Source organism: Ammodytes marinus (assembly GCF_949987685.1).
Source record: "Ammodytes marinus genome assembly, chromosome: 4".
Lineage (NCBI taxonomy): Eukaryota > Metazoa > Chordata > Actinopteri > Uranoscopiformes > Ammodytidae > Ammodytes > Ammodytes marinus.
The window spans coordinates 32,202,281-32,228,542 of NC_137233.1; the positions used below are offsets into that span (position 1 = coordinate 32,202,281).

Below are 26,262 nucleotides of genomic sequence, written 5' to 3' on the forward strand. Positions count from 1 at the left end.
TGGGCAGGGCAGTAATAGCTTGTAGGCCTACTGCAAACAAAAACGTCCTCTTCAGTACCTCATCCAATCATGTGGGGAGGATGTTTGAACTTCAACTTCACCAATTGTATACATGAAGGTCAATTGACTCATCATCAGCTATGGGGAAAACTACTCATGTGTTTTTGTAGCTGCAGAGGGAGCTTTGTTAAGTCTTCAGAAAAATAGATGATCAGGTGCCGTTATGCTTGAAAAAGGTAACATTGACTTTGATACGGGAAACCAGGGTTCAATTCCCAATTAGGACTGGACAAGTCAGGTGAGGGTCCTAGGCCAAACCCTAAAAGATAATGACCTACGTTCAGTTGTAAGTCGCTTTGGATAAAAGTGCAAAGTGTCTGTGCCGGTAATATGGTTTTCAGACTGCAGAAAGTAAAGCCATAGAAGAGAAAAAGGTGTATTTCTTTGACCTACCCAGTCTGTCAGCGCCAGAGACCAACACATGGCATCATGTGATAAAGTACAAACAATCAGAAGCAGCTCAGTTTTTTTTTACATTATATCGCTTTATTTCGCGTTCTCAACATTGTCACAGTACTAGTCTTACATTTATGGTCTACTTAGAAACAGAATGCATAATAAAATAAGAGCACCCCCTCCCTTCCCCCCCTTTGACTTCAAAAGTGAGTGTGAGAGGAACAGGAGTGTCTCAGGAACCAAGTCAGGAGCCAGTGAACTGTGTAACAGTTGGCCGTTTGGTCTCTCTACATCCTATGATAATACAGTCCTGTCCCGAGGCGGACTGAAGCAGTTGATGATTATGTTAGAATATCAGAGCAGGGAGCGGGAACGCAGCTTCAATGTAACTGCAGACATTGAGTGGTATAATAATAATAATAATAATCATTTACAAACTATTTACATATGGTTCCTTATTCATTACTACCGACCCCACCCCCTTGTACTTCCTTTGGAACCCTTCTTCATCAAGGTACATTAGATGGGTTGTCTTTCTATTTACACTCAGCAGTACACACTAGCTTTGTCTTAGTACTGTACAGAGGGGAAAAAGGAGGTGAAATGCACGCCACAGGGAGGACTTTTAAGATGAAAAGAAGACACACTATAGTGGACCGGAAATGATGATCTAAATGTAAACAAGCATCAGTCAGAGAAATCGAAGCTACATTGAAGGTTTTAGGGGTCTAGCGAAGCCCACTGCTTTATAGAACAACAACATTGAAAAGAAAAGAAAAAGACAAGAACAAAAGAAACGGTAGGCATCAATGGCATGCAACAAAAGCACCTCACACGGAAATCTGGACCAGGTTTTAAAACAGATCGGTTGTCTGAGGGAGCTACACTGAAAAATACTCTGATTCGACATAACTCCAACTGTCAATATGTTATGAAGCTGTGCCATTGTTCAGTAACAACTAGTCAGTCAGCGAGTCAGACTTTGGTGTCAGAGGTTGTGAATGGTCAACTGTTGGGCGGGGCTGTGGTGGTCCCATTCCCTATCCATTCGGTATAAAACTGATTTAAAAATGGAAAGACCATGCAGTAATGGCACATTTCTGACTCAGTAAAATCGAACTATGCTGGATTAAAACATCATCATTAGATTTGACAAGCCTAGAGTCACATATAGCATTTGAGTTGTTGCCATCAGTGCATAAAGCCTACAGAGATCATGAGATATTTTAGAAAATGGTACCACTGTCTAATAAGGCACCCTTTTTACAGCATTTACAGGTTATGACTAAAAGCTTCATTATATGGTTACACTGATTTTTGACTTAACTCTTTGACTTAAATGTGCAGTGTGTGAATATTAAGTGGCATCTAGTGGTGAGATTCCAAATTGCAACGCTCCCTTAGGAACCCCTCCCTTTTGAATAATTATAGAAGCTACGAGGACAAGAAGCTAGTTACTAAAGATGGCTTCATCCACCACCGCCTCAAGTCTTTCCACAATAGCGAATGATGAGGTGAAGATGTATTTAGTTATTTATTCTATAGTACTTCTTCTTGGTCTTCTAAAAGGTGCATTTCCTCAGGACGCCCACTATATATAAAAACACTGTATGGCCGTTTAAGTATTTCCATTCTGTGCTATACTGTAGAAACATGGCGGTGCAACATGGTGGTTTATAAAATAAACTAGTTTTATTTTCAAGCGTTTACCCACTAATTGAAGCATACTTAGAAATATTATATTCCATTTTTACCAAGTCTGTTCTGAAAAATGGCAATCAATTCTACACACTGCACCATAAATAAAGTTAACTGTCAGTAAAACTTAATTATTAGTCAATGAATTACGATACACCTTATAAACCATTTATATTTGGGGGCGTATTACAAAGTGGTACCTTGAACTTCTTCAAGGAAAGAAGTAGCCTATTGAATAATGCTGATTTCTACTGGACATCACCTGGCAACAGTTACGTGTGAGCCATCGACAGAGACAGATGATAAAAGGGTTCCATTCATTATAGTCATAAACCTGTCACTTATCCTTCTCATTTCCAGATTGACGGAGTGTGTGCTCTCTCCCCTGCTCTCCCTTTCCTCTCACAGCCTAGGGCCTGTGTAAACGTGCATGTTTTTATCTATGGTTGCCCCCCTTACAAAGGCCTTCCCTTTGTTTACATACCCTAGGCTGTGTATGAACACACAGCCTACTTTGTCTACATGTCCTAGGACACTACTATGTACTGTATGTGGATCAGGAAAAACAGATACAGGTTTGGTTATCCTCTGCGGTGACACAAATACATAGTCGACTTTAGTTAGCTGTAATTGAATAAGTCGAAACTATTCTACCATTCATATTGGAACAACTGTCAACTGTTAACACTGATATAGTTTGGGAAATACACAATAAGTTAGAAAATAGCCTCCAAATACATTGTTACATGCAATTATTTTGTATCTTTGACATTCGTTATCAGCGTGGAAGGTCCAGTCCCCTCCAACATCCATGTGGATACTTGCACTTCACTGAAACATTGAGGAGGAAATAACAAACGGACATTCAAGGGGGGAAGAAAGACAAAACTAACAAAACTAGCAAACATGAACAACCACCAGATTGCATTGCTCTTGGACAGAAATCAGGAAATACATATTGCACATACAAGATAAAAAAAAAATCCATCTCATTGTCTATAAGCAGATAGACTTCTCTGCTGCCACTGATATCAACTTAACAAGTGCTGTGTCCAACACTTCTGAACAGAAACTATGCTCCATCACACACCAGCCAGCCCCCTGCTTCCTCCGCTTTACACACACACACACACACACACACACGCACGCACGCGCACGCACACACACGCACACACGATGGCTCGGAGGTATTCAAGCAGCCATCCCATAATATGTCAGAAAGATGATTGATATAAAAACTGCTTTTTGTGAGAGTGCTACTACCACCATCACAGAATGATAATTCTTTTCCTGGTAGTATGGTGTCCATGTAGGTCTGCAGGGGGTATCCCTGTTGGAGAGACGCACAGTCAAACCAAAGAGGGACAGAGGCAAACACTCAGCCAGCTGAGAGCTTTTCCTCGTCGGCAGAGTCATGTTTCCCTGCTTGCTATACAGAGTGCACAGACTCAGGGTTCCATTTAAATACGCACAGAGAAATCCACTGGGGTCGCAGTACCACCACATAGGCTATAAAGGACATTTTGTATTGTTCATCGGACTCTAAAAAAATAGTTTAAAGAAATAAAATGCTGAAAGGACAAGCAGCCGGTTAGGGAAGGGCGGACATTCCTTTTTCTGCCAGCGCAGGAGAGAGACGACTCCCAACCAGAGTTAGTATAGTGTGCAGTGGATGGGACTGTTCACGCAGGTCGGCACTGGCCTTCAACAGAGTGCTAACTCAAAGGCAGCCACACACAGAAGTGTTTCAGTGTACTGAATTGCCTAACTATTGAAAAGCGTTTGATTGTGTTCTTAACAGTGAAACTACGCCACCTTATGTATGTGCGAGTATAATACTGAGAGATTTAATTGATGTGTTGGATCTGTAATAAGAATAATTATAGCAATAACAGTTGATACTATTACTTTACAAAATACTATGCATAATATACATATAGCATTTTTTTTTGTGTGACTAAATTAGTAAATGCTTCCAATACTTGGCACATTTATAATTGCTAACAGAGATATCACAGTGTACCGTGAGCTAACGCTACATTAAATACTCATACAGCTACTGCTGAGGATGACCGTCTGTTCAGCCAAACCACACACACGTTTGACACATTAAAACTATAGTGCGTAACTTTTTCCTATAAAACTTGGTTACATTCAAGCCAAAAGTGTCTCTGTATCTCTCAGTATGGCAGCGTTTACAAACTGTTGTTGCCCCCCCCCCCCTCGACACTGGTGCATTAGCTCATAAAAAATCCCATGAGGCGCAGAAGAAATGTTTCAGATTACGATTCTAATGCTAAGAAACCTGGACGTAGAGCAGAAGGTATAACATCTATGCGTGAACACCGAAGGCTTAACTCATCTCGATGATGATGACAGTGTTGTTGTAACTACTCAGAATTTCCACATGGGGGCGACGGAAGTTACGCACTATAGCTTTAAATTCAAGATTACTATTGACTGCTTCTGTAAAATACTAGTAAGCAATATATTTTGTCGACTTTCCTTTAATTTACTGAAGAGAAACAGTAGTTGTGGTCTTTGTGCATGCTCTTGTGTCGTCACATGTCGCTCTTTGAAGCGGGCAAACATTAGACTTGTGACCTGAAATGAACGGAAAGGTGAAACTGAAGGTGTTCACGTGTTCATATCCGCACCCAGTGAGAGAGAGAGAGAGAGAGTGAGAGAAACACTGAAGAAGGGGAGGCATAGGGATCTCCTCTGGCTTCCCATCCCCATCCCCAGACCAAAGAAACCAAAACAAACAACGCTGCACAGTGAGACAGTCATGTCGGGGGCAAAAAGAGCCTTGGGAGTTCAATTCAGTTCAGTTCAGTCAAAGAGGACCCACGTGTGTGTGCAAGCTCTTCAGACCACCGTGCTGATGCCGCTGTGCTTGGGCTTGGTGCTGCCGGCGCCGGGGGCCTGGAGGGTGGAGGCGGAGGTTGGTGCTTGGGGCAGTGTGCCTTTGTGGTGGGGGGGCCCTTGAGCGGGGTGGGCAGAGTGTGCAGAGTGTGGCTGCTGCGTGGCGTGGCTCCCATGAGCGTGCTGCTGGTGCGGGTGAGGCTGTGAGTGGGTAGGGGGGGTGGGCTGATGGTAGGCCTGGTGCTGGGTCGCGTGCTGCTGCAGGTGTGCGGGCGGGTGGTAGTGGTGGTGGTGGTGGTAAGGCGGAGGGTTCTGGAGGCAGAACTGGGCGTGTTGGTTTGTGTCGGTCTCTGCGCGGGCCGTGTGGTGCAGGTTGGATGGGTGCGGGGTGTGGGAGATGAGTGTGGGGCCGGGGCTTGGGGACTTGAGCCGCCGCGTGCCAAACAGCGAGCCCAGCAGAGAGGAGGAGTTGGGCAGGGACGACTGGCCGCTGCTGTGACGCGACGGGCAGTCCCGGCCGGAGGGGGTCCGCCGCCGCATGTGGGGGCTGCTAATGATGGAGCCCTGCAATAGAGAGAGGACAGGTCAGAAGTTAGGGCCATGGGGGAGAGAGAAAAAAAAAAGAAATGAGAGGAGAGGAGGACGTTTTTTTTGTCATTATGCAGTTGGAGACTAAAGTGGAAATGTCGATGATAAAGCGGAAATACAATTTTGAGAATAAAGACGAAATACAATGTGGAGAAGAAACTCCACAGCTTAAGACTGCGGTAAAGTTGACAGATTCAAACGTTTGATATTAATAACTCGTTAACAAAACACAAACGATGCATACCGTCGTATAGGGCAGACAATGGGCTACAAACTCATTATTGCCAAAGCGAGACGTCCTCTAAGCTCCACTCATAACATTGCTCTTTATGTGCAGTGGGCTGTGAGACGAGCACAGGGAGGGTCTACAAATGGCCACACTGAAGATACAACTATTTAGTACCTTTTCTTTTGGTCAGAGTTGAGAGGATGGCCTGGTTTCACCTACAATTAGGTTGTGGCAAAAATGCATCATTTGTCTTTTAATAAATGTAGCTTTGCTTAAGAGCTATTGATCCGGCAGGTTCAAATCTGTCAACATCTTTCCAGCTTGACCACTATATTTGCCGGTCAGTTTATCCCCGACATTGTAATTCGTCTTTATTATTCTCAAAATTGTATTTAGTCTTTTTCACGAAAACTTAAAAGTATTTCCACTTTATTCACTGTGCATTATAGAAAAAAATATATAAAATTTTTTCCACCTTTGACCCTACTACTCTTCAGTATGTTAACAGCAGGACAAACTAATAAAAAGGTGTATCACCCCACTGGGTTTTCAGTCTGTGAGTGCAGGCTTGTCAAAATCTTGACTGTATGGCCAGCTAACAGCTGATCTAAAATCTAACACAATTACTTGTGTTGCATTGTGGAAAAGCTTCTCCCTGACTTTATTCCAGTTGGTTGCTTTTGTTTGTCTATCCATACTAACACTTCACGGTCGTCTCTCTCTCTCTCTCTAAATGGTCTGGAGTCTGGAGGCTCAGCTGGCTGTCATGAGCAGACAAACAGCCTCTAAGTCCTCATCATACTCTCTCTTTCTCTGACTTCTGTGAGTTCATGTTACTGTTATATATCTGCTTCCCAAGGTTACGGTACCCTATTCACTTTCGGAGCCTATATACTATAGAACAATCTAAAGATGCAGCCCGAATACCGTTCACACATAAGTATGCAGTGCCGTTTTCAGCTGGCACGTTCAGGTTGACTGTCAACACACTGCTGAATAAAGTGATGTATTTAGATTTTTTTTAACTTCCCACTGAGCAAGACACACATTAAACACCTGATAAAAAGGGCAGAGTAACATAATCATGACAAGGTTAATACAGAACAATCAAACCAAGGTTTATGTTAAAGACAGTAAGCATACATTTAAAAGCCATGCATCACATGCAAACTTAACTATTTACCAATGACTCTGCAGATCCAAAAGAAAGTGTCACAGTTTTGAGGTGGAAGTGCTTATGTGTTTTCATAAACTGTTGTTAACTAAACTAATGAGAGCCAGCCTGATAATGGCACTGATTTGTTAAAGGAACCCATAAGCGAAAAGACAAATCTGTTGATATATGGTATCATATTGGATGTCAACATGGAGCTCATGTTATTGATATTTGCCCTCTGTGTGGGTGCTGAGGGCAGAAATATAATTTTAAACTAAGTTGATAAAGGAACAGGTCTCAAAGGGAAAATGACACAGGGACCTGTGTCCCATAGCACATGCCTAACTATTTCAACTCTTTAAACAGCTAACGACTTATTTAATTTAAAGTTTACTAACTTTAAATAAGCCCAATTTCTAAATAACCTACAGCTGTTTCAGATGTGTTGATTTAAAAATCAGTGGGACTTGTTGGTTTTGTTATTTTTATTGGATTCTTTGACAATATGAAACATGTAGGGGAGAGTGGGGTGAGTTGTGCCAGGGGGGAAGTAGTGCCACCCCTTGTTGCTAGAAAACCATAGAAGAAATTGGTCATGTGACCACATGTTTTTGAAGAGCCATCCATTTGACTCATCCTGTAAAGAAGGGAGACACATGGAATGAGAGGTAAGCACATTTAAGCTAAAATAAACAGTGTTTTTACTTTCAAAGTAAAATTTCTATGATAAAGCTTTTTTTTATTATTGTGTCTGAACAATTATAGACACGTTTGAAAACATTTGACACATGTTTTAGTGCCTTTGTATGCTACACTATGAGTCTATACAGTTAGCACGATGTTAGCCCTAAACTGCTGCATCATTATAGTTTTTCCAAAATGCTGGGGTTGGGGTGATTTGTGCCAAAGGGCCTGGGGTCAGTTGTGCCAGTGGTATGGCTGTATACGCTAGTCACCAAAAATAAGGTGATACAGTAGCTAAGAAGACTCTGACATCTCCATTCCACTTAACAAAACCACCGATGAGAGTTTAGATGGCCAGAATGATGATGGTGGAGACTTTGTCATTGTGAGCTTTGCAGGTAAAACCACCTAGACCTGCTAGGCCTTGTGTATATAATCGTAGTTTAACATCTGTACTTCCATGCGTATATTCTTTCTTTCTGCAGTACATTAGTTTTGGCAAATCAAACATAAAGGGGAGGAATTGCTTAAGAAGATCTGAGGTCAAAGACAGAAAGCGGTTGCGAGTCAGTCACTTCAAACTGTGTGAGCATGCAGTAGATGGAACGGACAAAGCACAGCCAGGTTCCCTTCCAGAGTGAAAGAGAAAGGGACACAATTCAGAGGATGGGCTTCAAATCAGTCGGGTTGAGGATGACTCGGAGCATCAACACAGAGTAGCCATAATAATATGAGTCAGGAGTGTTATTAGATGTGTCATGCTGTGTAGTGTACATCAAGGGTTATGTCTGCAGCCACGGCGCATCATTCCGGTTCAGCCCAGTTCATGCACAGTGACCAATGTGCTTATGACAAAAAACACCACCGAAACAGAATTAAAAACTCAAACTACAACAAAACTACAAAGACAAAAAAACAACAAAAAAAAACAACAGTCTTGTGTGTTCAGAGTGAACATCATAAAGTCAGAGGACAGCTCGGCAGCAGCAGGTGGCGTCCTACTTACTTCCATATTGCTGTCTAGTGATCCTGCACTGCTGCGTCTCCCACGCTTGCCTGCCCAGGACATGTAACATGACAGATTAGACACGCCAGCGGGTAAACACGGGAAGGTGCACATATCGCTTCTGTTAAGTTAATAACGGTGGTGCTAGTGGTGGGAGGGGCAGCTAGCACCCTATAAAGGTGGCAAGAGCAGCACACGACTAGCTAGCAGCAGTCAGTATAGCAGAAGGGAGGGCGAATAAGGACTAAAGGAAAGTGGATAAGCAAGTCACTGCTACAACTCCTTAAAGTTAGCCTCTGGGATGACAAAACGTTTCTACACAGCAGCTTGATGGACACCTGGCAGGACACCTTTCCATCAGAAGGACACCTGTAATCTGGCTGCATTAAAGGGGTACTCCTCTAATTAAGCATTTCATGTCCATGAAGTTGGAAGACTCACAAAGGACAATTTAAAAAATATATGTTTAAAATCAAAGCAGCAGAGGCTAACATATCCAGAATTTAAGTTTAGAGTATGAGTCACGATCCAAAAACACTGGGTGCTACATTTCCCATAATATAAACCAGTTACTGTATATATTTTTATTAAACCTTTCCATGTCTGTAAATGTATGATCATACAACCTGTAACTCCACACACCATGCCTCCAGTTTCAAACGGAAGATTTCTGCTAAGAAGCTAGAGCCCATGCCAAGATTACCCTGATGACATCACAATGACATCATCAGGGTTTCTTGGACATGACAATACTCCAGAGTTTCAGTAGCACTCCCCATGACTTGTAAACGGACCTTCTGTAAACCTTAAGTTCCATATAGTACCTATAGTACCTAGTGCGTAACTTCTGTTTCTTTAATTACAACATTAATTACAACTTCACTGTTGTCCCATCTACATGAGGTAAGCCTTCGGTGATAGACACTTTATTTTTTGGATTTGAATCCTTCTGCTGTACGTACAGATATTTTCTTGGCAGTAGAATCAATTCCTGTCCACCTGTCCACATCAGGCTGTAAACAATGGCATACTGAGAAATACAGAGAGATCTGTGTAGCTGTTAGGCGTTATCAACTTTGTGTCAACTCGTGGCAATGGCTTGAATGTAATGGACATTCATTCATATGGAGAAGTTACGCACTAGAGCTTTAAAGGTAGAGGAAGCTGTTTCTGTGCTGCATAAACTGCTCCTGACATTTTGACCTCCAAAATCCAGTACAGGGTGTAGTCTCAAGCACACTGATCCAACAACAAACAGCACAATGCACTAGCAGTTACTATAGGTAGCTTCACTTGTCAGAACCTGGCATTGAGGCCACTGAGTGTTTGTGTGCCGGGCAGCTCTGTGATTCACTACAACTCCCTGCCTGAATCAGCCACAGCACATTCATTCTGCTTACGGCTAAGACGCTCAAATTGATCACAGTGACCTACATAGCCCGACAGTGACGCAGGATTATTAGCTGATAGCCTGGACTAAATCACACCTGGGCCCATTAGCAAACACACTCATCTCTATTCCTTTGCTTCACTGGCTTTCATGGCTCAGGCGCTGTGTTCACTGATAGACTCTCTATTGACGGGTCAGTTGCATTGCAGTGGCTACCAGCCAAGTCAATACTGTAGTGTACAGGAAAACAGGAACTCATCTATGTCCAAGTTTCCAAATAAATGAATACATATCTGAAAGAAGTGAATAGTATCATGCCAGGACCCAGCTTGGGTAAGTACTCTACATGGTCTAGCAGAGCTACAACACAAGAGCTAGTATGTTAGCATTGTAAGCCCTGTTATTACCTGCATCCGAGAGGTCGCGTAGGGAGCTGCTGAGGGCGCTCCTCTTCAAACCTTCACCGATGGCGTAGCTGTCGTCCAGGCTCACTCGGCTCAGGTTGCCGTTGCCCGTGTCCTTCTTTAAACCTGAACTCTGGGACAAGCTGGGTCTCACCACCCCCTTCTGTTTCTCCAGCTCAGCTGTGCATGAGACACACAGTATGCAGAATTAACAGTAGTCCAGACACCCCCCTCCTTTGTCATTTTTTGACACTGATGATGACACTTGTTTGCTGTTACAGTTCATTTATAATCATCAGAGTTAAAGATGAGACTATTTCATGAACATGTAAAAGTGCCTCTTAGTCTTGTTTAATGGATATTTGTTGAGGATAAATATCTAGAGAAAATCATGATTCATTTGCATTACATTCTATCCGGTACTTCTCCATCTCTTGGACCTCAGCGATGGATTCTCGCAGATCGTCGGTGAACTTTTTGCGGTCCTGAGGGTTAGGTGCGTTGAAGTTGATGAGGACTTTGATGTCGGCTCCGGGAATGGCCGAAGTCAGACGGACTCCATTGGGATAATCTAAAGAGTGAAAATAGCGAGACTTTAAATTTTAGTATACATAACTCAGGGCTATTTCAATAACAGACAACACTTCTGCTACCATTAAGGTTTTAGTGTGCGTCAAATGCCTCTTGATCATCAAAAACTGTCGGGGTTAGGGTTAGTCGTTCCCATTTGTACAATTTATCACTTGTGGTCCCACTCTAGGACAACAGGACCTCATCCTGCGTTGGATTGTGTCCTAAACAGCACTAAACAAAATGAGTTTGTTTGAAGCAAACTGACACGCATTTAGAAAAAAGCTTACACAAAATCACTTACATTGATTCTCAAAAAGCATCACTTGCATTCCATAAAGTGAGAAGGACTGCCGAAAGCTGTATGTCACAGAGTTCTTCTTCTTTTGGAAAATTTTAGTAACCTATGGAAAAAAGCATAGAATATACTGCAGTTTAATCTTGTCATTGGAATGCCAAAGTAAGTCTTAAATGCGCTCAAAGATTCATATCTGCCGTACCACAAGAAGGTCATTGAAGAGGAAGATTTCCCTTTGGTGAAGGCCCAACTTTTGTGGTTTGTTGGGGTCGGGCACTTCAAAAAGTCTGCAGTAACACACCAGTCTCCGGTGGGGTAGGGACAGCACCTGCACACAAATGCAAATACATATTGCACAAGATACAAAAAAATACATCTCACACACACACACACACACACACACACACACACACACACACACACACACACACACACACACACACACACACACACACACACACACACACACACACACACACACACACACACACACACACACACACACACACACACACACACACACACACACACACACACACACACACAGTACAGCACCATTCTACAGTTGGTCTTGTGTTGCCTCACAGAAAGCTTTCAAGGTACCATCTGACAACAATATATCTTTTTATACATTCCATGGATTCATTTGTTCCATAAGGCTGCAGGCTATTTTTAAATATACTTTGCCCCAAGAATGTGACAGAAAGAATAATACTTACACAGCCCAGACCGTGGTGTAACGAGCCAATCTATGGAGTGAGAGATACATGCAAAAGTCATCTCATGATTTGTCAAAAAAAGATATGTTCGAATAATGTTCAGCAAGAAATATGAACTACATTTCAAATCCAAAAAAATTATTTTATGGGTCACAGATCATCTTTTTGTCCCAACTTTATTTGAATATGTTGTGTTCATGTTTTTCTACTGGTTTGTGAAAATAGTTTGATAAAAAGGGCATCAATTGACCAAAAGGAAGGGTGGGGTTTAAAAGCTATGGTGCTTAACTTCTGTTGCCCCCATAAGGAATTGCAAATTCTGTGATCCCACATGGATTTGATACAATCTGCTGTACGTCAAAGTGGTCTTTTCGTGGCTGGCACCAAGCCCAAAATATACTGTGTATTCCAATAAGTTGGCATGAAAGTCTACTCTGGCGCTAAAGTATCGAGTCCAACAGTGTAAAAAAAAAAATCTGTAGAAGAATTCTCTTTCATCCAGTTCTTTTTTAGAGGGCATTGGCAATAAATAGACTAGTGCTCTCTGACAGAAGTACATTGGGTAATTTGGGTAATTTGGTCCTGCTTGCCACTGCTACATTCGGCTCTTCAATGGAGGGGGAAGATAAAAGTGGTAAGTTGTACTGTACGTGCAGCAGCCCAAGGGCAAACTGAAACTTACCGGCTTTTTTCCAACAATGAGTTTTTCCACTTTCTGAACCTGGGACACATGATCTTCATTAGTCTTGAGTTCGCGCTTGCGGATCCTCTCATATATCCCTACCAGCATCTCTCTGGGGATGTCCTCCCCGTCATCCACTCCTGTCAAGAGGACCAGAGGGAGGAGAAGAGAAGGATTAGTGATTAGTTCCCAGATTTATGAGAGCTGATGAACCTTTCAATTAACTTACATTCTGCCATGCTACGCACATTTGAGTATGAGTATCCCCCCCCTTCCCCCCCCCCCCCCCGCAAGCATGCACACACACACACACACACACACACACACAGCCAATAGATGGAGAAATTTGTTAGCCACACCCCAAAGCCACTGCTAATAGCCTCAAAAGACAAGGGCAACAATTAAAAGTGCTTTGCCTCAAAAAGCAGAGCTTTTATTGGCCACAACCTTATTGGCACAGTCTTTAATCAAAGTAAAATGCATGCGTAAAAACTCAATAGCAGCATCCAAAGGTATCACGTTGCTTTGGTGACAGTAAGCTTGACGAGGTGCAGAAAGGGAGAGCAAAGTACCTCGAAGGTTCTTAACAAAGTCCTCTAGCTTCATCTTCCTCTCAGGCTTGACGTTGGGACTGTACATATCTGTGTTGAGGAGGATGATAGCAAAGGCCAGGATGAAGATGGTGTCGGGGTTCCTGAACTGTCGCACCACACCGGGGTTGCAGATGCAATAGCGTTGGCTGTGAAGAGACACAGAAACTTTAAAAAGGTCAGATATATTTTGCTAATTTCAAGTTCAAAATAGTAATTTGGGTTCATACTAGAAACAACTAGCTTTCATTGCGTAGTGTCCAAAAATCGTTTTATATTTCTCAGAGTGCCATTGTTGAATCTCCTCTGTTTAGTCTGTTTTAGAGTCCTTCCAAAAGCCCAGTCTGCTCTGACTGGCCCTAGGGTGAGGTCTGGGGGGTGCTTATCACAGGTGGAGGTAGTGCTAGGTTAGTTTGGTAATGAGGGGGGATGTGGTCTCTCCCCTTCATCATGAGGGGGGAAAAAAATCTTAACAGTGTTGTTGAACATAGGTTTTCTGAAAAGATGGAGGTGGAGCCAAAGAGAGAGGATGGTTCTTGTCACACTTTGGGAGTCTGTAGTCACACCAGGGACCTGTATACATGTTAATATAATAAGTGACCTTAAACGTCGAACTTAACTGACCTGAATTGATCTTTTCAGAGATAACAAACCCTATTTCCTTGATATTACTTTTGACATTTGTAATTATTTGGTCAAAGTTGTAATGACCGATGGGACATTTGTATTATTGTTTCTGCTATGACAGAACCCCATCTTTCGGCAGAAGATTTGGTGTCAGAGTCACCATTGAAAGGGTTACCGATACTATCTGGAGTGGGGCTGCTGCAGGCAGATCAGTTATCATTATCTCTCCAAAGTAAAAGTGACTGCAGTGTCTACTGAGGTCCAGTTATCCTTGCTCTGTGCTGATGAAAGCTCACTCTCTGTGGGTATGAGAGCGCCTTCCTTGAGGGTTGGGGGAAATAAATGAGGCACAAACAACATGAGCAGCCCTGGAGGGAGGTTTTCCTCAACTTTTTGAAATTCTTTTTTATTCTTTTTTTTCTCTAAATCACTGTCAGGAATGATCTGAGGAAAGTCCGGATTTAAAATGGCCTTGCACTGCTGCACTCCTGCTCGTATGCCCGAGAGAATATTAAAGGGAGAATGTGACTCATTGATGTCACTTCTCTTTTAGAGGGTAATGGTGTTTTTGAAATGGTGCATACCAGCTTATCCTTGCTTTTGCTATTCATGATTCCTGCACGCTGTTGTGCTGCTGGTAAACAGCACACATGCAATGAACCCAGTAATGATCCTCCTGTCAAATACGTTGGCAGTCCTTGTTGTGAAATAACGACTGCCTCGTTTCCACTGAGCAGCACAGTTTGGTTGGCATGACACGGTGACCCTAGGTTTGGCTTGTGTTTTCACTGCTAACAATACCCCTTACTTGGAAGGCGGGGTTATGCCGCACGGCGATAGCCTCGGTCAGAGTAGATACAGTCTAGGGGTCAGAGCTGTTGGACAGCGCTGGCTACGGCAGCTACATAACTATGGTGACATCGTAGCAGTGCGACACAGTGTAGCCCACTGATTAATTTGAATGAAGAGGAACAATGCCACACAATAAACATGTTTATCTAAAGACTCTTCACTCTTGCAGAGGTGAGGTGATTACAGACAACTGCTTAACTCTCGCACAAAATAACCTGTCGACCAAACAACGGACTGCAGTGTGTAGCCCCACCCTTATGGGACCCTTTGGGATGGTTTGCTACCTTAAAGGGTGACAAAAATAGGTGCAGAGACTGACCTTTTATCAACTTTTGAAAGTGGAAACGCAAATAAATGTGTTTTGAGCGGCAAAATAAACTGAGCCGCACCACTCAGTAGCAGTGAGACTTGAGCTGGTTTGGGAGATGAAACCCTGTCATGCGTTGGATCCCTATCCTTTTAAGTGTGTTTCTTACCTGTAGGCCTCTATCAAGCGCTCAACCTTCTGAGCTTCTCCCTGTACTCGGATGTGTGCCTGGAACTTCCTCAGTGCCTCGTCCAGCTCCAGAGCTGAGAAGTCCATTTCATCCACCACACAGCTGGTGAAAATCACACGTGGAAAAGCGGTAGGGAAAATGATCAGTTTGGATGGTATAATTGGAGTAATTTAGGCATGCTGCTTGGGATTCAGTGGTGTATAACTGCCTTTAATCAGTGGATCTGCATTAATCAGCAACAGAGACAGACGAGTGGAGTTCCATGCTGAATATCACTTTCAATATATGAGAGAGCTGCAGCTGTTGCTAAAAATCATTTCAGTGAAGAACTCTACAACAAGCTCAACATCACACACACATTTGACATATGTTCATCTGTATTTCCAACGAGTTGCCCATTTACACAAGTAGACAGAAAACCACATTACGTCAGAGTTGGGCTTCTGGCACCATTGTTGGTAAAATGTTCCATTCATTGAATCGACTTGCCACTAACTTATTCTGTCTGGTTTTGTGTGGGACAAGTAGTGTGCAGTGGATGTATTTAGAGCTGCTGCCTTCTGCTGGAAATAAGGTCAATGAAAGCAGTGTGCTACTAAACTAAAGCAGCAACAGTAAGTTGTACGCCAAAGCTCCAAAGGGCTGAGGAGGATAATCGCAAAAAAACGTAATAATTCTTTGTGGTTAGGTCACTAAAAGCAACCACTTTCAAATTAGTCAGTTTTTTTTCCTGCTACTAATAATAGTTAGAGCAACTTTAAAGGTCCGAAATTCTTGAGAAACCTGCAGTGAATAGCTCCTCATGACGTGACTGTCTGCACTGTGTGTGTGTGTGCTAAAAAAGAAATATGATGTTCATCCGGTGGGGCCCACTGTATCTAGCAACATGTCCGTTTACAGAGCCTAAACTGTGTAATGTACACACATTACGGACAGTTAGCTGAACGTGACATTTACTGATTTTTAACAGCAAGTGATTTTGACAGCAAGCGTTCTCCAGAGTCCACCTTTAATGAAGGCGGTTAACATGTAACGGAGTATATTTTTCCATTGTGACATTGAAACCTCTACTTGAATAAAGGACGTGATAACTTTCTCTTCTCCTTACTGAAGTGAGGAATGTGACTCCTCCAAATCCCTGACAACTGGATATTTTGCATGTCAGGATTTATAGACTTTTCTCAAGGAGCCCTTCAGATATGCCTGTCTGACTGACTGAGACTGACACACCTTTCCTGGTCCTTATCCTCCACTGAATCTCAATGATAGAGCAAGTGTGCTTCAAGTGTTTTTCAGATAGGTTCTCCCCGGTATAAAGCATAGTGGAGGCGCTATTTGAATGATGCAAAAAATCCCGACAGGAAGATAAGAGATCTTCACTGCCTCCCTTCCCTTTTGAAAGGACTGAAGGATATATAAACGGTGTCTCTATGTTTATCTGAGCATCATAGCAATTTCCTCCGTGGGTTCGATTTCAGTTTATTTCCTGGATGTAACTTGAGTCATTACATAATACTAAATGTTCATATAAAAAAGCAACTGTTTTTTTTAAAGAAACTTGATTGATGTTTACAGGATGGAGACAACATGATCCATCCACGCACACACGCAGATGTTTCAAAGAGCACACAGACATTACACGCTGCAAACTCACTCGAGGACATCTCTGTTGAACTGTTTTTGCCGGTTACCCAGGAACTCTCCAATCATCTGCCTACTCAAGCCTTTCCTTTGGAGCAGGAAGTGGGCCACACCCACTGGAGTGTCTGGAACAAAGTTTCTCTCTATCAGATACTGGATGCCCTTTTCTGGCTTCCTGGAGACACAGGAGAGAGAGAGAGAGAGAGAGAGAGAGAGAGAGAGAGAGAGAGAGAGAGAGAGAGAGAGAGAAAAAATAAATGGTGAGGACACAATCCTAATCTGTGATTATCCCACTGCACTACGGCCAATGGCCAAATGTGTGTCAGATGAGGGACAGGATTTTGGAAGGCAGGGAGGAGGGTAGTGGACAGAGACGGGCCAGGAGTGCAGTGGAGGGAGATACGTTGCTCTTTGATTTGGATCAAACATTATTAAAAGGAAATTAATGGTTGGCTCTAAAAGACACCATATCGGAAATTATTATCTATGATTAAATGGCATCACACAGGCCTAGATGAATGTGCCTCATGCTCTGCATACAGAGGAGCAGGATGAGTTCCAGACTCATTTGGACCTTAAGTAGAATAGACAGATAGTTGTGTTTTAAGTAACAGCGCTGCATATTTAACATTCCTTAGAATACAGTTTCATTTTGGGTTCTTAAACAAAACACATTATCTAAAGCCTTTTTGTGAGCAGTACAGTTCGGTTTAGAACGGTACAGCATGCAATTACTTGCATTTCCACTTTCAAAAGATGGGAAGAGTACCAAAAGAAGCATACCATACAGCATCGTCACCCTGTCTTTGGAGTACGAACCGTCCAAAAGGGTCCTAAAAGAGTCTCAAAAGGGTGGAGCTACACACTGCAGTCCGTCAACTGGTCAACAGAGTTGACACTTCCATGCAAGAGATAAACTGCCATGTGTAATCACCTCGGAAAGAGCATTTAGTGAAAAATGTTGGCGCGCAGCGCTGTGTTGAGCTCATTATCTTAATTGAATGTAATGGTGGGCTACACTGTGTCCTGCTGCCAGGCTGTCCTTTTGGTTCTGTACTTGTGGCTTTCGCTGTACGGCCTACTAAGTTAGCTTACTGTTGGAATTGGAAACGTAAGCCAGATGTAGGGTTACTGTTCCATACCAAACCATACCGTATCAAACAGAACTGTACTGCTCAGTGGAAACAAGGCATATATGATAACTAATGGACTGGATCTAATCCACATAACCATTGCTGTCCCTCATTATGTACAATCCCCTCCAAAAGTATTGGAACGGTGAGGCCAATTCCTTTATTTTTGCTGTAGACTGGAAACATTTGAGGTTGACACCAAAATATGAATATGAGACAATAGATCAACATTTCAGCTTTCAATTCCTGGTATTTACATCCGGATCTGATGAGAAGATAGCTTTTTTGTAAAGGAACACCACATTTTTAGGTGAGCAAAAGTATTGGAACAGATAGACCTAAAATAAATTAAAATTAATAAGACTTAATATTTTGTCACAAATCCTTCACTTGCAATAACTGCATCAAGCCTGTGACCCATTGACATCACAAACCTTTTGCATTCTTCTTTTGTGATGCTTTTCCAGGCCTTTACCGCAGCCTCATTCAGTTGCTGTTTGTTTTGGGGGGTTACTCCCTTCGGTCTCCTCTTAAGCAGGTAAAATGCATGCTCTATAGCGTTTAAGTCTGGAGATTGACTTGGCCAGTCTAAAACCTTCCATTTCTTTCCCCTGATGAACTCCTTTGTTGTTTTTGCAGTTTTTTTGGATCATTATCTTGCTGCATGATGGAGGTTCTTCCAATCTCCAGACTTAAATCCTGCTAAAGAGGAGTAACCCCCCAAAATAAACAGCAACTGAAAGAGGCTGTGGTGAAAGCCTGGAAAAGCATCACAAAAGAAGAATGCAAAAGTTTGGTGATGTCAATGGGTCACAGGCTTGATGCAGTTATTGCAAGAGAAGAATTTGCAATTATTAAGTTGTATTCACTTTAATTTATTTTATGTCTATCTGTTCTAATACTTTTGCTCACCTAAAAATGTGGTGTTCCTTTAAAAATAATTCTATCTTATGTGTTGTGTATCAGATCCAGATGTACGGTAAATACCTGGAAATGAAAGCTGAAATGTTGATCTCTTGTCTCATATTCATATTTTGGTGTCAAACCCAAATGTTTTCAGTCTACAGCAAAAATAAAGGAATTGGCCTCACTGTTCCAATACCTTTGTAGGGGACTGTATGTAATATGCATCAGATTGTGTCTGGGTCTTGGTGAATGGATCTTGTTTAGGCTAGTGAAGTGTACATACTTGTTAAAGAGGTTTAAGCCAATACGGTAGTGCCTCTTGCGCATGATGTCGTTGCTGAATGCAGGCGAGTCCCAGCTGTTGCGAGTCTCTTTGTGGTAGGTCTGCTTGCTGAGTGTCTGCTCCCTCAGGCTGTCCCTGGACGAGGACTCGGAGCTGCAGTTGATGGTGTCGTTGGAGTTGGATGTGCTGTTGATGCTGTCGTTGTCACCGTCGGAGAAATCAGACTCCGACTTGCTCTGCCGGTTGGCCGTGCCGTTGATGGCCAGGTGGGCCTCCAGTTGTCTCGGCCGATGGCGGGTGGCCTCCTCTTCCCTGGGAGGCCCCCGGGGCGGCAGGCTGTGGATGATCTGCTTGGGGCTGTTCTGCTGGTTGCTGAGGGTCCGTTCGTAGGCGTTCTGTCTCTTCAAAGAGCTGCGGTCAGACCGGTCGCTCAGCTCCACAGAGCTGTCGCTAGGAGGCTCGATGGTCAGTAAAGGTAGATGGTCTACCCGCAAGCGCTGCTCTTGACATTCCAGAGACGGTGTGCTGCGGCAGCTGGTGTCCGTGTCTCCCTTATCGTCCTTAGAGTGAGCGAGTGACCAGTAGTCCTGTGAGGAGTTGAGGGAACGCAGACGCAAGTCAGATTCTGTGCTGGAGGGCCGGTCTACAGATTGAGTCAGGGGCAGTGGTGGTGACAGTTCCTCTTCGTCGATGTAAAGGGTGACGTCACTATAAGATGCTCTCATCTCATCCAGTTTGCGGTGTTCTGAAGTGGTGTGGGAGGGCTTGACCTGGCTGCTGACTGGCTCCCTGTCCATATCCTGGTGGCCTCTCCCCAGCTCCGACGGCTTGTCGTCTCCATGCAGACTGCGACAGTTCAGAGCATCATCTATGGACTCGGCTAGAGACTTGACCTGCCTGGAGAAGGCATCTTCTAGTTCGGTGATAGCATCCGTGAAGTCGCTCTGTGTGGTTGGGGTCTTGGCCTGCATGCCCATCTCCCCGCCGTGCTCCGACTGAACCAGCGAACCAATTTTGGTGCCGTCATCTGTTAGTGAGACCTGCTTTCCCTCAAAGTAGGAGCTGTGGACTTTTTCAGGTCCTTCAAAGGAAAACTGCATTCTCATATTGGATAGGACAATCCTTCTGGACATACGGTTCTCAGACATAGAACTTCTAAGACGCTCAAAGTTCTTGTTCATCTGGTACTGGCGGAAGGCTGTCTGGATTGTGCGGGCTGCATGCCGGGTTATGAAACGGCCACCATATTTACGCTCTAGCATCTCCACCTGCAGGAAGAGAAGGAAATATGTTAAAAGTGATACCATTCTCTTTGGTATCACACACATTCACACTTTGAAGGTTTTAAATGGTGGCTATAATATATATTGGGAATGGTAAATCCTGACCTTCAAAATAGTAGTATGACATTATAATTTAAACTCGAGATCCACTGGATTTTCTAACTCTTTGAACCACATCTCAAACTATTTACCAAGACTTTTCTACAATGTCAAAGAGACGGCGGAGCTAGTTCATTGTGTCAACCTAGTTTGGAACTTTCGTCAAGTCGTATTTCATACATCATGTTATGAGGCCTGCGCAAGATAAAAGAAAAAGCTAGTTAAAGCACCTTGTTTTAAGATTAGTTTGTCAAACTGACTCTAAAAACTTTAAAGTGTGCTCCAAAGCATCTGTTATCAGCCTCATGTCAGTTATGATTCCAGAAAGGCAACTAGATGTAAATATCAGAAATCATCCATAGAATGTTTAAGCATAATCCACTTTTCTGGTTTCCGTCAATATTTGTTATATACAGTATTCCAAGCAATCATAGTTTTACATAAGTATGACTAAATATTCTACTTCCAGAAGAACTCCTGAAGTTGATCACTGCAATACATTCATCACTATCACAGCCACTCATTGTGTGAGGCAGCAATGAGCAACCTACAAACATTGAATTTTTTAAAGAAAATACAGAATAAATCTTCATGAAAAAATATTTTGTCTGGCGTACCACTTAAAACAACTCTCTTTCTAGAAAACATTCTCTGGCTACAACAGTAAGACTGTTACCTTAAAAGATGGATTTGACAGATTGATGCATGATGTTGCTGTCCTATCCCTTTTTGTCAAGGCTTAAAAGACGATGACGACATTTAAAAATTCATGGAATTTAGGTTTTATTTGACTAGAATAGACCCCCCTGGGAAGATGGATTACGTTGCATTGTCATGGGAACTCAGTTCAACCGATAAAATGGAAATGGCCCCAATAATGATGAGGAATTGCTCTTGGAAGAAGTACAAAAAGTATACCGGTATATAAGGAAAATTATGATCATAGCTGGGTACTTATTACAGAAGATGGCCTATAATATAAATTGATTCATTGCCGGTGCTGCAGTGTCTCAATATATTTAATTAAAAGAAGGATGAACATCACTATACTTAAAAGGAATCAGCTTGGCATTTATTACATAGTGTACACTTAACTGAAATGACTAAGAAATAGACCATTACTACAAAAGTGATAACATAAAATTAGGGCTGTGCTGCATTTTACTTCTGACCCAGTGTGAGGGGCCAAGTGGGCCAGTGTGGAATCAAACATGCCATAAAGAGCACGGACCATAACAGTGAGGCTCCATCCACCAGGCTATAACTTCAACTGCTTACTGAGTAGTGTTCATCCCACACAGACATGGCTGATTTGGCCAGAAGTCCCAAACCAGAACACTATTATATGACTGAGATTTGACCACCAGCTTCAGCTTGTAGGAGAAAAGGTAATACAACACCCTTCAGATGATGTAATATGTACACACATAAAATGAAGTGTGCTAGATTATTAACTCTACACTTTAATACTTTGGCAGTTCTTTCTTAATAAATAATTCAGAAAAGCATTTTTATTCCATTTTGACCAGTTACGTCATTGTCCAACAGGTGCATTGTCACCTTGAGGTCTTCATGGCTCCACTCCTTTCACAGTAGACTACCATTGTATTACTGTGGGTCTCAGGTATGTGTGTCGCTATGTCAAATTCTCAAAAAGGCTCAACTCTTATGTTGGAAGGATTTTGTTTTCTTTGGACTGACTGAATGTGCAGGAGAAATGACCCTTATTGCTCCTTTGTGTTTCAACTTTTCATGAGTAGGTGGAGCATCTGTCCCTTGTTGGGTTTGTCGGGGTTGAGCCCACTTTGGATTGGATCCAAACTGTCCATTAGCCATTTCTGGATCCTATTCCAACATTTTGGACTTGTGAACATTTTGACTTTGCAACTCTTGGCAACTTGGCAAATAAGGAAAATATGTTTTTTGTCTCCCCCAGTTCAGTTAACCTCATACATATTGTCTTTATGGCTTGATACACAGGCTGTAAACAAGACACGTTAAGTTACGAAACCGATTTGATCATGAACATGTATCCACTTAATAATGAAGGGAGTGAAAAACTCAAAAATCTCAAGACATCAAACATGAACGGACTATGTAACTTCTTAGGGAAACACAATTAAGTATTTAGGCCCACTTGGACTCTCTCAGATTTGAAATGAAACTGATTCCTTTCCTGGTACTAAATAGCTGCTACCACCCATGTGTTTATATCATACATACATGTTTGAATCTCCTCAATGGATTTACAGCGCTAACACTCATCAGAAGATGTTTTCCATCATTTCACTTTAGCAACTTGTTCCTGTCTTTTAGGCGCTGACCCATATGGATTATTTTACGATAAATGATAGGACGGACGGACGGAAAAAATAGGTGGGTGTGTTAGCAAGCAACATATTAAGTAAAGTCACTGGAAACCCATCATTTCTAAGTAAAACCAAGACACTGCACTTTAACATTGGCGTCTATCGGCCAACTGTTGGCTGATGATGATTATCCTAGGCTATAATGGTCAGATCAAGTTGGCCGGCAGATGAACCTGGTCGGGGGATCTACTGTCTCTGTGTCCCCTCCCCCCTCCACCCTCTCACCTGCTTGTCCTGTAGGTCTGATGAGAGCTCATAGCTCTCGGAGAGCGAGCGGGAGCGCTTGATGGCCTCCTCCTCGGCCTGCTTGCGGAGGATGGACTGGGAGTGCTGGAGCTTGGGTCTGCGGGGCCGCTGGTGGCCTGGCAGGAAGATGTGTCCGTAGAGCTGGCTGCTGTCCAGCCCACCTCCACTACTGTGGGTCACAGGGACGCAACTGTAGCCACCACTGCTGGGGTCCAAAGAGGCACCCACCTCACTGCCCGGAGCATCACCTTCCACACTGAAACACAAGAACACACACACACACACACACAGAGCACAGACACGGTTAGTTTAGCTGAGTCATCGTCCTGAAGGAGGCAGGCACTGCTTTGTGTTAAAGAAAGGAGCATGTGACAGATGGGAAAATTGAACTTTGAGACTGCTGCTGGCGGGGTATAAATATGAGTGAGAGAATTTATAGCAGCAGTCTGAATGTTACTGGTCTTCTTTACATATTCCCTTCCCACTGCAGGACATACCTCAAGTCATGCCCAGCAGCTGTAAGACTGTGCACCACTGAAGCTCCATAGGAAGAAATGAAACGTCTAGGATTAGATAATAAACACTGAAATCACTATGATGTTATTAAAGCATATAAAGCATGGACTTGTTCAATAAGATCACTAAGGATCTTTGTCTGCTAATCACATACTGCACTGGACAAACCCCGGCAGTGTTGAACACATACATACGACCTTACAAAGCCAGGCTGCAGCAGATACATGTCAACCAAAGATCTGTTATCTTCCTCCACACCTCTTAGACTGTCTGGATTTGTTGTGAGGGCTACAGTGGTGGCATGGACCAAGTGTAATCACTACAACTAAGAACAAAATAAAACATAGCCTTATTTGAATGAAGTTTTTTTTCTTAGAACAGAGGCAAATACCAACACAAAAAGACTATAATGCATGATGTATTCAGGCATTTGAATTACATGTATTAGCAATCAAAGCAACAACATCATACTGTAGCTGTGTGAATGGTGTAATAAATTGCCCGGATCACTTCTAAAAATAACACCTCACACAGAAACACCATGGGCCTTCTACATTGCAACTCCCAATGAGGTAAGAGATCATAAAAAAGAGTATTCCGGTGACTTATCATTGAACCTCACCCTTATTAAAACATTGGACCAAAACAACTCTGACGACACATTCATCAGGGTTGGACAAGACAGTATACAAGTGTAGTAAAACTTCTCATGACCAGTAAGCTGACCTTTCTGTCTAAAACCACTGGAGTGTTCTTTGTGCAATGAATGGCGAGGGAATAAACATATTGTACTCCCGTCATGGATCGGTTGTATACAGCCAGTAGTTTACAATGCCACTATCAACAAGCAGAAAGCAATAAACCCACGTTACAAAGTGCAGGCCTATGTTCACCTCTGTGCAATCGGGGACCTTAACAGCACCGTCAACCAGTGGTTTAAGATAGGAACAACGTCTCCAATTCAACCAATCAAAGCCAAGGGGTGCGTTGACACTATTATAAAGCTATGGTCCCAAACAGGTCATTTTCTCAAACCATTTCTGGTGAGAATTTGAGCTTTTCTACCTTGAAAAGCCTTTACTGTTTGGCTAAATACAATCAACATAATTTCTTTAGTTTGTCATCGGCCGATGGATGAAGTGGAACAAGGACGCTCCATTCTAGAGGCGTCTATCACTGCACAACCTTCTGTCTATGTCCACAAGGAGCTCAAAGAAGTAACGTAATGTAACTTTATTTGAAAAGGGACAATGTACACAAGAAACATTAACCTTATTTAGAGCAAGGAGAGATGCATTGTACCAGGTTTTAGAAAACTGCTATTTTCCACCTGTAGTCCCTGGGCAGGTAAGAACAATAAAAAGTACTAAACTAAACCAGACACAATAATATCTAGACATGGGATTAAACATTAAAGGATATACTATACAATAATATAAATACATATTAGCCAATATTGTAAGGAAGCCACTACCTAGGGTTAGCCATTCAAATGACTGTCCCTACAAGAAAAACAAAAGCTTTTTTCTCTTTTCCAAAGCCTAACATAACCTCTACTAAAACCACTAAGGATCTGGAGTATCCGTGTGAATTATGATGTTTTTTTTAGCAGTCAATAGGACAAGTGAAACTTCTATATTTTGTTGAGGAAATCGATAGCGCATGTCTGAAACAGGAGGCTATTAGCTTCCCCTAGCCGCTGTTCACTACCAAATACATCAGGCAAGTAACACCCCATGGAACCACCATGAACACTTTTTTGGGGCAGCAACAGATGAGCTCCAGCTCAAACAGCGCGCCATGTTTTACCGTAATACATAACTTGAACGAAAACGGTGTGTGACATGGACTTCAACGTTGCCCTTTTCTTCAACATGAATTAACATTAACCAAGTATACTCTTGGTGCCTAAGAGTATCATTAGCTTAGCATAGAATTAGCTGCATCAGATCAGAAAACTTAAAAATAACTTTTTATAATGGTTTTCACTGGAATTGGAAAGCACTGACATTCACTACACTCATATGAGTTATATTGCAAGGCCAACAGAACCATCTGATTATTTTTTTTCATTTAATCTGGCAGACGCGTTGCCCTCCAGTCAAGTCACTGAGTTGGATAACATCTCTCATTAAAGCCTTGTCCCTCTGAGCTGGACACTCCATGCTCATTACAACACAAACCTCTCTGCGTATCTATTCTCCCTCTCATGCACCCTCAACACATTTTTAAATTCTCAAACGACTAAATCTAATCAGACAGAAAGTCCTTTAATTAGACTGAAGGGGTGGGCTGTAATATGTCTGCTCCAGCAGAGGATTTCAAAATTGGAAATATCCATTTGTTTAGACAGAAGAGAGGCTTTAGCACGCTTGAAATGTGGCACTCAGCTTGGAACAAGGTTGAGGCAGACGCTTGTAGGACTGAAAGCAACGATGATTGCACTCGAAGCATCTTTATATATTCAGTTAGCTG

General features: G+C 42.6%; 1 protein-coding gene across 2 annotated transcripts; it reads right to left on the reverse strand.

Annotated features, from left to right (window-relative positions):
* Window positions 1–669: 669 nt before the first annotated feature.
* iqsec1b (IQ motif and Sec7 domain ArfGEF 1b) lies at window positions 670–23,520 on the reverse strand. Of its 2 annotated transcripts, XM_080026130.1 has the most exons (13): window positions 23,251–23,520; window positions 19,275–20,542; window positions 16,966–17,127; window positions 15,291–15,413; window positions 13,318–13,484; window positions 12,746–12,885; window positions 12,064–12,093; window positions 11,547–11,672; window positions 11,351–11,450; window positions 10,886–11,047; window positions 10,480–10,656; window positions 8,683–8,732; window positions 670–5,583 (listed from the first exon to the last, which is right to left on the reverse strand). In XM_080026130.1, exons 2-13 carry the CDS (start codon window positions 20,534–20,536, stop codon window positions 5,023–5,025), a joined length of 3,060 nt encoding a protein of 1,019 aa, XP_079882256.1. In that variant the 5' UTR covers window positions 20,537–20,542; window positions 23,251–23,520; the 3' UTR covers window positions 670–5,022. The 2 variants fall into 2 exon arrangements, with proteins under 2 accessions (XP_079882256.1, XP_079882257.1); XM_080026131.1 differs by lacking the exon at window positions 8,683–8,732 and having other exon boundaries at window positions 5,436–5,583; window positions 23,251–23,367.
* Between the last annotated feature and the right edge of the window lie 2,742 nt (window positions 23,521–26,262).

Coding starts and splice junctions, on each gene's coding strand:
- iqsec1b (XM_080026130.1), bottom strand. CDS start 20,536: ATGCTAGAGCGTAAATATGGTGGCCGTTTCATAACCCGGCATGCAGCC. Junction 13,485..15,290: donor CGCTTGATAGAGGCCTACAG/GTAAGAAACACA, acceptor GTCTCTTCACAG/CCAACGCTATTGCATCTGCA. Junction 10,657..10,885: donor GGAGAAGTACCGGATAGAAT/GTAATGCAAATG, acceptor TCTCATGCACAG/CTGAGCTGGAGAAACAGAAG.